Source organism: Dromaius novaehollandiae, chromosome 23 (genome assembly GCF_036370855.1).
Source record: "Dromaius novaehollandiae isolate bDroNov1 chromosome 23, bDroNov1.hap1, whole genome shotgun sequence".
Classification (NCBI taxonomy): Eukaryota; Metazoa; Chordata; class Aves; order Casuariiformes; family Dromaiidae; genus Dromaius; species Dromaius novaehollandiae.
This window is the reverse complement of record NC_088120.1, coordinates 8,902,733-8,917,955: the sequence shown is the minus strand read 5'-3', so window position 1 is coordinate 8,917,955 and position 15,223 is coordinate 8,902,733. Positions and strand designations below refer to the sequence as shown.

Below are 15,223 nucleotides of genomic sequence, written 5' to 3'. Positions count from 1 at the left end.
AATTTGTGGCTAAGGTTCATCCACAGGAAGAAATCCTCAGTCTGGAACTCAATGACACAAATCAGGGAGACCAAGACAGGCCTTTGCTACATAATCATCATTTTTTCTTTGGTAGAAATACAAGCTACTGAGACTACACTGCTGAAGAGAATCGTCAGCAGCTTTGCTGTCTGGACATCAGGCCCCACCACTCGCGTGGATCAGTTTGGTGCTGGCGCACTCTTCCCTCTCAGACCAAGCTGCGAAACCCCAGTCCACCCTGCAAACCAGCTTTCCCAGGAATGACAGCACGGGCGAAGGCACGGACCTTCTCCACAAACACCGGCCTCAGCAGGTACTGCCCCCTCCACTCCAGCTGGTCCAGGTCTCCTTCGATCTCCCTCACCACGGCCTCATACTCTGCCCTCAAGCTCTGAAGCTGCTTCCGCCACAGGTAGCCCCTGACGCAGGCCTGCAAGCACAGGGCAGAGGTGCTGGTGGAGCCGGGGGTGCCGTTAAGACTCTGGATGCCAGCGAGACCCCTGCCCGCCCCCTCCCCGGTCTGTGACCACGGAGCCCCCAGGGGAAACGTGGATTACGGACAAGGAAAGAACACGCTCTCTGTTGGCTTTTGGATGGTTTCAGCTTTAATGAAGCAGTGCCTACAAACTGTCCCGCTGGCCCAGGGCCCCTCCCGCCGCGCAGCCTCCCCCAGGGAACCCCATCTCCCCGCTCCCCCGACCCCCCAGCGGTGCCCCTATGGGCCCACCCGGCTGTGCAGGCCCCGGGGCGCCCCCCCCACCTGCCCCCCGGGACCCCCCCCCGCCCCCACCTGCAGGCGGATCAGGCCGCGCAGCCGCCGCCGCCCCTCCTCCCCCGACCCCAGCTCCAGCTCCATGGCCGCCGCCGCCCGGCGCTGCCGAATGACGTCACCCAGCCGCGACGGCGGGGGGCGGGCCCGGCCGCCGCCGGGCCACGCCCCCTCTCGCCGGGCCACGCCCCCTCCCGACCGCCACTCGTTATTGTGGGTCCCACCAAAATGGCGGCGGGGGAGGGGGTTGACCAGGTCTCCCTCTCCCCTCAGCCCCCATCAGTGTGATGAGTTGCCCCAGTCTCAGCACAGGGCTGTGTCCCCACCACGCCGCTTCCTGGCAGGGGCATGAGGGCGGCGGGCTGGTGGCGGCCCACAGCAGTCAGGCCGAGGCGACGTCCTCAGGCTCCGGGTGCTCCGCCAGGTGCAGCTTCTGTCTGGGCCGGGCGTCAAGGGAAAGCGCGGCCACGCGGCCCCACCGCCATGGCGGTGCCCACCCTCCCAGCGCCCTGCCCAAGGATACATGGAGTTGCTGAGCTCCTCCAGCTGCAGGGAAGGAAAGAGGAGAGCAGCTAGGACGCCGGCCGGCACACTGCAGCCGCGGCCGAAGCCGGAGCAGGACCGGGCCGGGCAGGAGGAGAAGGAGGAGGAGGAGGAGGAGGAGGAGGCTCACGTTCATCAGCAGCTGGTCCAGGTTCCTGTCGGCCACCGTCTTCTTCTGCTCCTCGGAGAGCTCCTCCACGTAGACGTTGAGGCCGAAGTGGAGGCGCGCCAGCTTCTCCTGCATCTCCCGCACGTGCTCCAGCTGCTCGAAGGAGCACTCCTTCCCTGCGCCGGCCCGGAGGCACCGTCACGGCCCGGCCCAGCCGCCCCGGCCCCCGCCCCGCCGCCCCGCGCGCCCCGGCCCCGCACCGAAGGCCTGCAGCTTGCCCGAGTGGAAGTCGTTGAGGAGGTTCAGCAGCCCGCCCTCCATCTCGCAGACGTCGGAGACGTCCGTGAGGAAGCTGTGCTGCAGCGGGGCCCCCAGCGCCACCCCCGCGCTGCCCCCGGCCGCCGCCACCCGCCCTTTCTCCTTGCTCGTCCTGCGGGGAAGAAAACACCCGTGGCGTCGCCCGGCCCTGGCGCCGCGGGGGGCTGCCGCCCGCCCCGAGCCGGCACTGACCGCCGGAGCTTGGCCCGCTGCTTGGGCGAGGGCAGGTGGGGCAGCGGCAGCGCGAAGGAGGTGCTCTTGCTGGCGGGCAGCGGCAGCCTCCGCAGCGTCCCGGCGGGCGCCGGCTGCGCCAGGCACGCCTTGGGGCTCCGCTTCTTCTTCCTGTCGTCCATCGCGGGGCCGGCCGAGGGCTTGGAGCAGCGGGGGAGAGACCCTGCGCGGGAAGGACACGAGGTTCTTGGCAGCTCCGGCCCCTCCAAAGCGTTTGTGACCCTGGGGGTCTCCTGTCCTTGTGCCCCCGGAGAGCAGCAGGTTCCCTGGAGCCGATGGGGACGCGGGATCCCCGTGGGAAGCGCTGCCCGTCCTGCCTGAGCTGTGCCTGGGTTTTTCCTTGGGCTCAGGCAGGGCACCCCAGGACCCCGCCGTGCCGTACCGCACCAACTCCGAGTGCAGCTGAGCCGCGGCAGGGCTCCGCGGGCTCCGGCAGCGGCACGGCACGGCACGGCACGGCAGCAGGCAGGAGGGCCGCAGCCCAGGCACTCGCCGCCGCTCAGGCTGCGTTATCCCCGCGTCTGTGCCGGAGCATCCCGCAGCGCGGAGCAAAGCCCGGGGGCCTTATCCACCCCCACCAGGCACCGAAGAACGGCCCGGACATTCCCGGCAGTGAGTTTTTTTCGCTGGCGTTCCCCAGAGCTGCGGGAAGGGAGGCCAGGGCAGGGAAATGCCCCGGCTGCCCGAACCGAGAGCCAGGGCTGAGCCCACAGGAGGGGCTTGGGGGGGCTCCCCCACCACCCACCGCGTTTCGGCCCCAGCCAAGCGCCGCCGTCCCCCCGGGCCCCTTCGCGGCAGCGGGACGGGGCTGATCGGCGGGGGCCACGCGAGCCCCTTTGTCCGCAGGCTCCGGCCGCCCTCCCCGAGCAGCGTGGCCCCGCCGGAGCGGGGGGCACTGACCTGCGCCAGGCCGCGGTGCCCGGCGTGCGGTGCTGGCCGGACCCCGTCCCCGAGCCCGCAGGACACCGCGTCCCAGCTGCAGGCCCAGGCTGGGATTTGCATTTAAAGGGGAAGGGAACTTCCTCCAGCTCCCGCCTGTCCCCGAAGCGGTGGCACTGCTGGACTCTGCGCGTCCGAGCAGCCCCCGGCGTGCGAACGGGCTGCGGGGCCTGGCCTGGACCCTGGCACCGGCTTCACACGGCGGGGGGAAAGAGGGCAGGATCCGGCCCCCGGTCACGCAGAGCCACGGGCCGGTTTGCACAGCGAGGGCCTGATGAGGGCCGGCTCCTGCGCACCTTCCCCAGGGCACCGGACACCTCCCGCACCAGCGGCTGCCGCCTGGCATCCCCTCCAATCCGCCGGGGCTGCCGCTCACAGGGGTTTACACCCCGTGTGCCCCGTTTCTCTGGTTTTGGCATCCAGATTCGTGCGATCACAGGAGCCCTTTTCACCAAAACAAGCCTCCAGCAGTCAGCCTCAAACACAAAGAATTGAACACTGCTTCTTGTTTCCGTCATTGCAGGATTTTAAGCCAGTCTTAGGCACCCGGGGGTGACACGGATGCCCAGGGCTGGCCGCTCCGGGGGGTTTGATCCCACCAGGATGTTTCCACCCGCAGAGCTGTACCTGCGGCCGGGGGGGGTCGGGCGCACCGGGAGGGAGGCTGGCTGCCCTGGGGGACAAACCCTGGGGGCTCCCCACGGGCCAGGACCCCCGCTGCTCCCGGCCCTCCTGCCCCACCGGCCAAGGGGGCCTGGGCCAGCGCTTGTTTCCTGCAGAGGAGCTGGGGCCTTTCCCTCCCCTGCCAGGAGCGCGCGGGGCTGAAGGCCACAGCTCTTCCTCTGCTCAGCTCCTTGCTTCGGGCACTTGCAAACAGAGGAAGCCTAAAGGCTGCTCAGTGCCACGCGCAGCCCCAAACAGCCCCTCATCACCAAACTGAGCGGGACAGAGACAACACAGACACCAGCAGCAAGTTTGTGTGCATTTCTATTGGGTACGCGGATACATACAACAAACCCCACGCAGGGGCTATCTGTACCATAACAAAAAATAAAGGGGTGGTGACTTGTAAGAGGTTTTTCTGTTACTGAAAGAGCAGGAAGGAAAATCCGGCGACAGGCTGCAGCCCTCGCTCACACAGGCCGCGGGGGAACGGTGTAGTCCCGCCAGGCCAGGGCTACGCTCGCTCGCTCGGGGAGAGCCAGCTCCTGTCAGAGGCAGACACATCCCTGTGCTGGAAGAAGTGATACCGAAAGCGAGGGACCAGGAGATAAATCCAAGCTAAGTCCCGGGGAACATGTCCTGCTGCATGTTCAAGACTGCAGCTTGGCCGAGGCTCGTTAGAGCCCGTCTCCGCTGCAGATGACCACGTTTATTAAAACTGAATTTGCTGGAAACCTGGTGGAGGAAGGGGGGTGCAGGGATGCAACTCCTGCAGGCTGCTCCCCCCAGCAGCGAGGCAGGTCCTTCACAACAGTGCTGTACATTTGCGGAGAGAAGACGTGAGAGCAACCGTGTTGCCGGAAGAGAAAGTTGTTCCACTAAATACATCCACCACGAGGAAGGGCTCAGGCCAGCTCATTTCAGCTTGAAGCAAAAGGAAGGCAATGCTGAAAATAAGTCTGTTGTAAAGAGAAGCTGCAGCAAGAAAGTTTCCAAACAAGCAGGGGTCTCCCAGAAAGAACAGGGAAAATAAAAAGTCTTGAGAAACTAAGCAGAAGTCCCCCATGCACCGTGCTGGCAGGCCTCACGCATCTGTCCGTAAACAGCCTCCAAGCACAACGTGGTCCTTTGGGCAGAGCACTTCAGCATTCGTTCACCCCATCCCGCGGGCAGGAGAGGCCCCAGGCGTCCTCCCAGACACGGCGGCGGTGGCGCAGGCAGGGTGACAGCAGGGCACTTGGGAGATGCTCCTCCAACAAAGCGAACGGGTAAAGAAGAGAGAGGCCTGTCCTAGCCCCAGAGCACCAGCACAGCCCGGCGGGAGGGTGCGACCTGCAGAGGGACCAGCCCAGAGCACGGTCCTTGCAGCGGTCCCAGCGATTCAGCTAAAGCAGCGAGTCCTGGAGCAGACGCAGGGTTTATCCTCCTGGAGCTCCAGCTCCATAAACACCTCCGAGACCGCCCCGCTCAGCACTGTGGGATGGGCGCTGGGAAGTCCAAACGCAGGGAAGAGGATTTCAGGTGGAAGGACCTCCCCGTCCCCTTGCACAACTAATCACACGCGCTTGTGCAAAACATTTAGGAATTAGACCTTTGGATTAACTGTTTAATACACTTGTGCACATGTGCGTATAGCAAAGAGGCAACTGTGAATCATAAGGCTATTGAGACATTGGCAGGTTTGGGGAATAGCAAAGGCCCCGTGGGAGGCCTGTGTGTACCAGGCACCCACGATTACTCTGCTTCTTTTTGTTCCCATTCAACACACAAACCCAGACAACAGGGGAAAGAGTCTCTTTCTCTGTCGTTTGCTGAGCTCACAGACGAGAGAGAGTTGCCAGTCAGGACATGAAAACATGAGAACAAGTCCAGGAGCTCCCTCCTGCCTGAGGCCGGATCCAGAGGAGGGAGAAGCCAGTGCTGGGAAACGCATCAGCTCTCCCCTGCTTTAACTCGCCTTGAGAGCGTTGATCTGAAGCTGGAGGAGGCGACGCGTCCAGCTGTCCCAGTGCCGCGGGCTGGAGGAGGGCCGGGCAGTTCCACACACCTGCTTTCCTGAGCTGTGCTAGATTTTAGGGGAGTCACAGCCTGCCAATGACAAGGTCTTTTAGTGAAAGGGACGATCAGTTGAGTCTCCATATATTAGTTATTCACACACACAGGGAGGTGGGTCATTCTAGTTGTCATATATATCCATATATAAAGTGTATGTTGCCCTGCACATATTTTATATATCATATATATATATCATATATATATATAATTTTAAAAACCCTCCGAAAACCTAAACTAGGGAATCTCAAAGCCCATGGAGGGCTGGCCCCTCACACTGGTCCAAGGACTGGGACGGGGTGTCAGGTCAAGTCTGTGAAACATTCACGTTACCCTCCCTTGCCCTACCTCTGGCTACTGCACAGCGGGCTCAGTCAGCGCCCTGAGTGCGTTCCTCAGTCCCACTCTGCCCCAAGGCTCCTATGCTCAGTTCTCCCAGGCTCTCCGCAGGGTCTGGGCTGTGTGTCGGCTTTCCTGAGTGAAGGCAATCCTCGGCCAGGCGCTGCTCCGCTGGCGCACCTCCTGCCGCCACCTCGGAGCCGTCCCGAGATGGGTCCTTCAAAGGCTCCGACAGGTCCGTGTCGGCCTGGGGCGCGTGGGCGCACAGGTCCTGCACCTTCTTGTTGAGGTCGTTGCGCTCTGTTTGCAGGGCTCGACACAGTTTCTCCAGGCGCTGGATTTTCACCTGAAGCCCCTCTAACTCCTTATCCCGAAGGGTTTTCTGCAAAGAGAAAAGCAGCTCAGATTTTACCGCTCTGGGGAGGGAGGCAGAAAGGGAGAGAGAAAACCCCAAAGGGAATTCAAGGGGAATATATCTGTGACTGAGCAAACATTCAGCATTCAAAGGAGCTGGTGCTATTGTCACCACTTCTTTGTCCCTTTGCCCCGTGGAGGCCAAGTGCAGCTGAGACCGTCTCAGACTTCTTCCAAGCACCTCTGTGTTCATTAACCCTCACTTCTGCCACGCAATAGAGGGCTCTATCACCATGTATAGGAAAGGAAACCAAGCTGAAGGGAAAGACAATCCCCACCATACGGCACGTCCACAACAAGACAGGAGCTGTCCTGCTATTCCCCAGCTCTGGCCCAAAGCTATACAGTATGTCACCAGCTGCCTGAGTCAGCACAGGAAAGAAAAACAGCCAGAGCCTCCTTACCTCTTCAGCCATTTCCAACAGAGCCTTGTTGCTGCTCTCCCAGCGAGAACGGTACATAGTGGTCTCTTTCTCTAGCTTCTTGATTTTCTTAGTCATCTATAGAATCACAGCAACAAAAAAAGAAACATATAAGCCACAGGCAGAGTGCCACAGCTGGTTACATGTAGGATACCCTCAAACAGGCACCCACTTTCCCAGCACAGACAGCGAGACGTTGCCATCCTCACTGGCCTGGGAAACGTCTCCTCGTCTTGCTGGAGTCAGCTTCCCCAGTGGGAAACACCAACCAGGCAACAACAGATCCAGGAGCCAGAGGTAGCCCTGCTTGTTCTGATACATGTGTGCGCACAGCAGTCACCTCACAAGGATGCATCTGTCTTCTACAAGCAGCCAGCTCATGGCCGATTTTAATATCCGTAAAATTGAACAAAACCAAGGAGCTGCTGCTTCTTGGCTCGCAAAAGCAGCGAGGAGAGACAGGCAGTGCCTCCAGCCCATGCTAGCTCTGCGGGGCAGTGACAGAGTTACCCACCTTCTCCATCTCCTGTTTAAACGTCGTGAACACTTCACTGCTTTTGGAAAGGGTGTTCTGGAATTCTTCAAACTTCTCTGTGTAGAGAGCCAGCTGGGGAAGAGAAAGGGTTACAGTGCCTCGCTGCTCACCACGGCACCTGACGGTCTTCCCACTCAGCCCTCCCCTGAGAGGGGAGATTTCAGCCAAGACTCAGCTAGTTATCTTGGGGCTGGACTTTACAACAAACAACTCACAGCACGGAGCTGCTTTGCCAACACAGGCAGGGCAGAACGGGGAACAATCCTTCCACTTTCTTACAGGGACAGCCTTAGAACGATGCGCCCTGCGAATGTCTCCTGGCCTCAACACGAAGCACTTGCTGGGTCTGATTCAGCAAGGTACGTTCACACAAAAGCCCCCAGCACTGGGAAAGGTGCTGGTGAAACCAAGGCCACTTTCTCCAAGGAGGCTGAAGAGCTGAAGGAGGCCCCAGCTCATGCTGTGCTTCCTGTGCTAACATGGGCTCACCAATGTCAAATTCAGGGACAATCCTGTCCCCGTGTTTTCCAGCTTAAGGAGCTTAAGCAGCTCAACCCCGCTGAGGGAGGAGGGAAAACCAAGCAGGCCAAGCACGCAGACCAGGTAACTCACCTGCTGCTTGAGATGGGTCTCCTGCTGCTTCATCAGCTCACACATCCTCTGCGACTCCACAGCTTCCTTCAGCAGCTAGGGAAGAGTAAACACAGTTACCTTGCTGCCACCAGGGAAGGCTCTCAACATGTCCCTGCACAGCTGGTGCTTGGCCTGGAGGCCGCAGAGGGCTGGGAGAAACACGCAGAGCAGAGCAGGGGCTCCAGTCTTGCTCCTGAGGCAGCTGGGGGAACGGTCATGGCTGGGTACGCGGCAGGCTTGGGATGGCCTGATCCAATTTGGGCTCTGCACTCAGAAGCTTAATGGTAACAAGCCTTCACAGAGCGATGAGGCAAAGGGTTTGCTGCCATTAAAGAATCGCAGTAAGACTTACAAAGTCCTTCTCCCGCTGGTGCCTCTCCTCTGCCTCCTTCAGCATTTCCTGCGCTTGCTGGAGCTTGGCGTCCACCAGCTGCTGCTGCAGGTCCTTGTGTTTGAACACCTTATCGATGTGCTGCCAAGGGAAACACGCCACCGGTCACTGACCTGCTCAGCCGGGGCCCTGTTGCCCACGTGGCAATGGCAGTGATCCCAAGGGAAGATCCCAGGAGCCCAGAGGTCCCCTCTCCCCTCTGAAGCCAGCAGCTGTCACCGCCCCAGGGACACACTCCACTGGGCAGAACAGAAGCACCAGAGCAGCCCTACACCAGGCCTCCTGCCCTGACCCACCTCCTCCCGCAGCTCGTACTGCTCGATGAGCTTCTTGAGCCGCTCCGCCAGCTCCATGTTCTCCTGGCGCAGCTTAGAGTTCCTCTCATTGTGTTGCTCCATCTGGAGCTGGATGTCGTTCAGTGTCACTTGGAAGTGGGATGTCACCTCCTTCCGCTTCTCCTCCTCCTCCCGTGCACGCTGGACACCCTCCTCCTGCATGAGCAGGGCAGAGGCAGCAGGACCACGTCAGCCCCTGTGCTGGACAGGCAGGGGAGCAATCCTGCCCAAACCGTGGTGAATCCACCGAGCCTCCCACTACTGCTTACACTGATTGAGAAGACACTTTGCGCCCTGCTGGACTGCCCCTTCCTCAGCCTGCTCTGGGCCTTTCCCCTCCATTTCTCCAGCAAACAGGCCCTGAAATAATGCTCGGGCACAGTGGGCAAGTTATATTTTGCCCTCCTAGGTGTCTGTATGAATTTACCTCAAGGGCTGAGGTGGGCAGCACTGTTTGGGACATAAGGACGTGCAGAAGTTTGCTGACCCCAGAGAACTCCCCTGTTCAGCTGCAGCTCTAGCAAACAGCTGGATTGACAGTAACCAACACTCCAGGTCACTGCTGGTCACGGTTACCGAGACACACGCTAGGTCCCGGCCACTGCCCCACTTGCCTTCCCCTATGACATTTGAGCTAGCCCACAAAGCACCCTGCTCTTCTCCACTCAAGACAAGATCACGAGTGCTGACCCCCTTCCCTCCTATCGCTTGCCTTTTTTGCAAGATGATGGCTTAACAGCAAAATTAAAGCGCTGCCCTGGACACTAGACTGTGGGCAAACGCAGGTGAAGGTCAGTCTGCCAGTGGCTTGCAGCCCCGCAGCAAACGATCCGAGTGCTTGGGATCAAACAGCTCCCAGAGTAGTGGGAAAACACAAGGCACTTGCCTTGAGCGTGCGGTTGTGTCGCTGTAGCTCGCGGCACAGGCTCTCCAGCTTGCTGCGGGCCAGGATGGCCTTGCTGTGCTCGCTCTGCAAGTGGTCCTTCTCTTGCACCAGCTGCGTCTGCTTCTTCTGCAAGATCTTCATCTGTTTCTGGGAGTTACGGTGCTCTTCCAGCTACAGCAGAGGAACAAAAGGAACAGATGCAGCAAAACACATCAAAGCAATGCTATGCCCTTGGGAGGGGACTTGGGAATCAAAGAAGTGCTTGACGTCTTCCAAGAGGTGGACAAGAGCTTTAGATCACAAAAGCTGCCACTCTAGAGCAGAGCAGGACTGCCACAGAGTCCAAGATTGCCTCAGACATGACCTTTCTGCTTCCCAAATTGATCATCCTGCTGGAATCTGAAAGACTTGCACATTTATCCAGCATTTCCACACGCACATTGCTCAAACGGAGCAGAGCTCTGAGCACACGGCCGGCTGCATGGCAATCCTGAACACGTCCACTTTGGACACGCATAGAAGGCCCAATACTTCTGTGCGCTGGGTCTAGGCACATACCTGGATCTCCCAGCCCTGCTAAACGTGGCACATGGGACTCATCGGATTTTTTGTGTGCACACTCAGCTGTGCAACACACACAGAGCAGTGCAGCGACTCTGGCAAACACACATTTCTTGTCAAGAAATTATCAACAGAAACACAGTGACTGAGTAATAAGAGACTGGAGAAAAGCATTCGTGCTGTTCTCTATCACAGCTAGGCCTGCCAGCATGCAGCTGAGCACTGCCTGCAGAGAGAGATCAGGACACGCAGGCCTCAGCATAACAGACCTGGCCACAGGACTCTCCTGAGACAGGACGGGCGACAGACGCAATATTAAAGGAGAGAGGAAACAGACCTGAAATCCTCTCCCATGCAGATCTGCCAGCACTACTCCTGTCCTCACTTGCACCTCTGCAGAGCCCCGAACAGTGATGCCTGGCTGGACCAAGCAACATCTGTCCTCTGGAATTTGGATATCCAGCATCGCAGGGAGCCCAGAACATACATGCAAAGCTACATGAGTGTACCTGGACTGTCCCTCCCAACGCCAAGGGAAACAAAACAAAACAAAACTACAGCCATCTTCAGCTTTGTGAAAAAGTCTCAGTCCTTGCTGTTGTGGAGCGTCCTTCCCCAGAGCCTGGAACGAAGAAATACGGACTCACCAGCTCAGCGTATTTCTTGCACAGCGCTGCCAGCTTCTCCTCTGGCGTGCTCAGGGTGTTCAGCGTCTGCATCAGCAAAGTGATTTCTTTGCCTGGAACGAGACATAGAATTTAAAAAAAATGTATCCCTTACACAGAGTTCTGGCTCATAAGGCAAAAACAGGAGAGAGAAACCAGGCATCTGTGCATACCCTGTCTCAGCCACAGCTACAGTCTCCAGTGCCTTCTCTAGGCTCTGCCCCATAGATTTTACTACATACAACCAGGGGGGAAATGAAGCAGGTGTGGGGAGACTTGGCTTTCAGAACGGGCACAACCACTGGGCTGACTAGGCAGAGCTGTGTCTAGCAGAAGGGAAATGCGCAGAATTCAGAGGCTGCAGCAGCACTCGGGACCAGCCAGTGCCTTTGCAGCTCTCAGTATGTTTCCTCACGTACCACAAGAAGGAGATGCCGTATTGTTTCCAAACACTGCTGTACATCATGCACATAAGGTGCTTATTTCACCGAGGGCGGTCAGTGCAGTATAAAAACAAAAAAAATCAATGTCTGCACTGAAGTTCTCAAGCTGGCTGCCTACCACAGTGGGGAACCTCTTACCCAGGCCTTTGGCTTTCTTCTTTTCCTGAGCCTTCTTCTGATCCCGCTCCCCACACTCCTCGCCGGGTCGAAACTCTTCGGTCCCCTTCGAGCTTTCCTTCTCCCCGTTCATCTCGGGGCTGCCCGACTCCTGGTCGCCGTTCCTCGGGGACTCGCTACGACACTTCTCTGCCTCTTCTGGCTCCGCAGGCTCACTCTGTCCGCCGTCCTCGCCCGGACCCTCCTGGCTGGCATCCACACAGTACGTGTTCAAGATGTCCTCAAGCTGTCTGCTCAGCTCTTCAGAGACGTCACGCACGGCAGGCCGGGAGGACTTCGTGTCCTCCTGTGCGAGAGGAGCTGGGGGAGACGGGAACACAAAAGCATGATACTTCCCCCACACGGTCTATTCTCTCGTCTCTGCTACGGCCCTATAAACACAGAGCACAGGAAAGGTTTCCCCAGCACCCCACTGCACAGGGCAGGCTAAACTTGCAGCAACATAAGCTGCTTTGTTCTGGCTGCGTCTCCAGCCAGCTGCCCTGACAATAGAGGTGCATTCCTAACAGCCTCTCTTTTGATCACGAGAGCATGACCAAGCCCCTGACATCTGTCAGGAGCAAAATTTCACACCCCCCACCATCCTTTAACGAAAGCAGGTTTTGCATGAGTTTCCCTTCACAGGAACAGCCTGCTAATATCCCTGGAGCGAGGCTTTTTAAGACTACAATAGATTTAAAACCCAAGTTAGTCTCTCTTGTCACATATAGAACAGCTGTATTGGGTCAGATCAAAGGTATCTTGTCCCTAAGAGCAACCAACAGCGGATGCTCGGGGAGGGAGCAGGCAGCACACCCCTCAGCACACTTCTGAGCTTCCAGAGTTCCCCCAAATGAGACTCCTTGACGACAGACAGCAGTTGGTTATTAAACTAACTCTACGTGCTGGGTATTCGCTACACCCCTCACTCGCTAGGCATCAGAACATAAGGCAGGGTTAATTTCAACTAAGCACCTACTTTATTAGACATGTTTTTCTTCTTCCAGAGAATTATTTTTATGACTTGAAAAGTGCCAATAACAGGGCAGGTCACTCAGTATAACACTGTCCCAAGGAAAGACCTGTCTGACTTTTTCCTGTACAGGATCCTTAAGGTCTAAGCAACAGTAAATAACCCATCACGTTCAGGTCAGGATCAGAGGCAGATGCAACTCCACACTTTGGTAACCTGTTCCCCAAGGAAGCAGTAACTACTTCAGAGCTGCCTGTACATAGAAGTGATAAGAAACAAGGATGTTCTGCTCCTGACATCACAGCTGCTCTTATACAAGTAAAAAGGGCTGGATACAATGGCCCACCCTCCTACGGAGAAAGCAACAACCCAGCTCTTTTCAGGCCTAAAACCCGCCCTCCCACTTTTCCTGCGCCTCACTGCTCGGGCGTCAGCACTGTCCCCCGCCACCGGCAGGGAGCTGCGCGTGCCGGGACCTGCGGACTGCCCACCTGCAAGGGGTGCTGCGGCCTCAGGTGAGTCGCCTTCCTCCAGCGCCAGGCCGCTGCTCATTTTGGAAGAACTAGCAGGCCGCGGGGCAGCTTTGGTCTCCCCACCTTGGTTCTTCATCACGACTTTTCTCCCCACTCGGTCTCAACAAACCCTAGTGAAAGAGAAACAGCAACTACATTTAATTTTAAGAAGTAACAGTTTGGGGGATTATAGTAGGATTCATCACCTTGCTGGGGAGTCAGCGACAACCGATGCACTCAGAACGGAGAAGCGACTCATTTCTGGGGAGGCTGCTTCCCTGCTGCCCACCTGCAGCTCAGCATTTCGTGATTTGAGCCTCACTGCAAAGGCCACTATATCTAAATAATTATTATTCTTCCAGTTGAGAGATGCCAGAAGCAGCCCCTTCTAGGGCAAGGCAGCAAATCCCGAATCAGGCACAGCATGTAGCTTTCCTAATCTATAGGGCACAACCTCCTCAGTGCTGTTACTTCCCCCTGCCCCCACCACACTTTCCCCTTAGAACATTTCTCCCCCCGCTAACAAGCGTGTTTCACAGCTGAGAGTGATCTGCGCAGGCTGCCTGCGAACCCCCCTCCCCACGTGGGAGGCCCAGAGACCAAAGCCTCCACGGGAGGAAAGTCAGCAGCAACTAGAACAGTAACCCGTACCTGGCCGGAGGAAAGCGTGCGGCTCCCAGGCAGAGCTGGAGCTCAGCGCTGAAAAGATTAACTAGCATCACCATGAGCCACGACTAACAGACCGAGCTCAGCTCCCAGCTCCTCGCCTGTCTTCCCCCTCTCTCCCCGGCAGGGCATGTTCTCTCTGACTCTCCCCCCTGCACCCTCTGCTCCAGTTACGATGCTAATTACAAAGCAGAGGCAGCCAGCGCTCCTACTCTAGAGCCGAGGGATCATTCCCCAAGAGGTGGGGAAAACCTTCGCTGCAATTCCGCAGCGGTCACCCAGTGAGAGCTGGGCTTTTTCTCTGAGAGCAACCCAGGACACGGCTTACGAAGTAAAAACACAGGAGAAAATCAGGAGCAGGCGCAGGAGCCAAGCACGCGTACCAGCCGCCCACCCGCGGCCGGCGAGGCTGTGCCCCCTCCCACGGCAGGCCCGCAGCACCCGGCCCGCTGCTCTCGTGCCCTCAGGCGCCCCTTTTCCTCGGCTGCCGTAAATAGCGCAACTCCCGCGCGCTTCCCCGGGCTCCGCGATGACAACCGGCTCCGCGGCACCCCACGCGCCCAGCCCGGGCTAGAGGCAGCTCCTCCGACCCTGCCCGGCCTTGGCCTTCCCCTCCGAGCCCGACCCGGCACCCCGCGCCGCCCCCTGTGTCCCCACCTCCCGCCCCACCGTGCAAAGAGCCCTGCTCTCACCCTTAACACCCCCGCGCTGACCCACAGTGAACGTTGCCCCTCCTGCCCCTCTCCCCCGTCAGCACCGACCCCCCAGTCGGTACCCCACACCTGAGCCCCCGGGCAATGCCTGCCCCCGGGGCCCTGCCCCCCACGGCAGTGCCCTACCCTGCCCTCCCAGCCCCTCCATTAACACCCTGACATCTGCCCCCCGGCCACTGCCCCCATCCCCTGTTATACCCCAGCATCTGCCCCCCTGGTCACTGCCCCCCCCGGTTGCTGCCCCTGTCGCCCGTTATAGCCCAGCATCTGCCCCCCCGGTCACTGCCCCCCCGTTATACCCCAGCGTCTGCCCCCCCATCATTGCCCCCCCGCTATACCCCAGCATCTGCCCCCCTCCCCTGGTCACTGCCCCCGTTATACCCCGGTCCCTGCCCCCCCCCCGTTATACCCCAGCATCTACCCCCCGCCCTGGTCCCTGCCCCCGTTATACCCCGGTATCTGCCCCCCCCGCGGTCGCTGCCCCCCATTTCTCCGTTAATTCCCCAGACCGGCCCCACCCCCGTTAATACCCCGCCCGTGGCACCCCCATGTGGCACCCCCGCGGCCTTGCCCCCCCGACATGACGTGCCAAGCGGGCACACATCCCCCTCCCCCTCCCCCAAGCACCGCAATGACGTCATGCACGTACCCCGTGACGTCACCGCCAGGGGGTCTGACGCGCGCCCCCCCTCTCCTCAGCCAATCAGCGAGCGGGACCCAGCGGCGCCCCGGCACATCGGAGGGGAGCGAAGACGGAGCGGCCCCCTCCCCGGCGCCGCCCCGCCGGTCCCGCTGCCGGCGGCGGCTCCGCAGCTCCTTCTCCCCGCCTCCCCCGGGCTCCGCGCCGAGGAAAGCGGCTCTGGCCCGGGCCTCCGAGCGGGCGCGCAGCGCGCATGCGCCCCCGAGCCCCGCCGCCCAATCAGCGGCCGCGGCG

General features: G+C 59.4%; 4 protein-coding genes across 5 annotated transcripts in view; 1 reads left to right on the top strand and 3 right to left on the bottom strand.

Annotated features, from left to right (window-relative positions):
* Positions 1-894, bottom strand: part of IQCC (IQ motif containing C) — a 3,311-nt gene extending 2,417 nt beyond the window's left edge. The window contains exons 1-2 of the mRNA XM_064525175.1: positions 812-894; positions 308-451 (exon numbers count right to left, since the gene is read on the bottom strand). Of these exons, the coding sequence (XP_064381245.1) occupies positions 308-451; positions 812-877 (210 nt within the window). The 5' untranslated portion in view covers positions 878-894. The remainder of the gene's footprint in view (positions 1-307; positions 452-811) is intronic.
* The window catches only part of TMEM234 (transmembrane protein 234), a 16,928-nt gene extending 12,926 nt beyond the window's left edge, over positions 1-4,002 (top strand). Inside the window, exon 5 of the mRNA XM_064525176.1 lies at positions 116-4,002. Coding sequence (XP_064381246.1) covers positions 116-285 — 170 coding nt within the window. The 3' untranslated portion in view covers positions 286-4,002. The remainder of the gene's footprint in view (positions 1-115) is intronic.
* Positions 1,088-2,113, bottom strand: CCDC28B (coiled-coil domain containing 28B). The gene is made up of 5 exons (XM_064525179.1): positions 1,953-2,113; positions 1,703-1,872; positions 1,464-1,618; positions 1,314-1,336; positions 1,088-1,227 (listed from the first exon to the last, which is right to left on the bottom strand). The coding sequence occupies exons 1-5, from the start codon at positions 2,111-2,113 to the stop codon at positions 1,173-1,175; spliced, it is 564 nt and encodes a 187-aa protein (XP_064381249.1). The 3' UTR covers positions 1,088-1,172.
* Positions 3,900-15,223, bottom strand: TXLNA (taxilin alpha). Of its 2 annotated transcripts, XM_064525174.1 has the most exons (12): positions 14,939-15,223; positions 12,890-13,041; positions 11,408-11,746; positions 10,809-10,900; positions 9,601-9,771; positions 8,676-8,870; positions 8,341-8,460; positions 7,968-8,042; positions 7,335-7,427; positions 6,803-6,898; positions 5,994-6,366; positions 3,900-5,681 (listed from the first exon to the last, which is right to left on the bottom strand). In XM_064525174.1, exons 2-11 carry the CDS (start codon positions 13,005-13,007, stop codon positions 6,016-6,018), a joined length of 1,650 nt encoding a protein of 549 aa, XP_064381244.1. In that variant the 5' UTR covers positions 13,008-13,041; positions 14,939-15,223; the 3' UTR covers positions 3,900-5,681; positions 5,994-6,015. The 2 variants fall into 2 exon arrangements, with proteins under 2 accessions (XP_064381244.1, XP_064381243.1); XM_064525173.1 differs by having other exon boundaries at positions 3,900-6,366.

Excerpts from the sequence above, each read along its gene's own strand:
- CCDC28B (XM_064525179.1), bottom strand. The coding sequence starts at position 2,113 with ATGGACGACAGGAAGAAGAAGCGGAGCCCCAAGGCGTGCCTGGCGCAG. Across the intron at positions 1,619-1,702 it reads GGGCAAGCTGCAGGCCTTCG|GGAAGGAGTGCTCCTTCGAG; the intron begins GTGCGGGGCCGG and ends GGGCCGGCGCAG. Across the intron at positions 1,337-1,463 it reads TGGACCAGCTGCTGATGAAC|CTGGAGGAGCTCAGCAACTC; the intron begins GTGAGCCTCCTC and ends CCTTCCCTGCAG.
- TXLNA (XM_064525173.1), bottom strand. The coding sequence starts at position 13,007 with ATGAAGAACCAAGGTGGGGAGACCAAAGCTGCCCCGCGGCCTGCTAGT. Across the intron at positions 6,899-7,334 it reads TTAAACAGGAGATGGAGAAG|ATGACTAAGAAAATCAAGAA; the intron begins GTGGGTAACTCT and ends GTGATTCTATAG. Across the intron at positions 6,367-6,802 it reads TGTTGGAAATGGCTGAAGAG|AAAACCCTTCGGGATAAGGA; the intron begins GTAAGGAGGCTC and ends TTCTCTTTGCAG.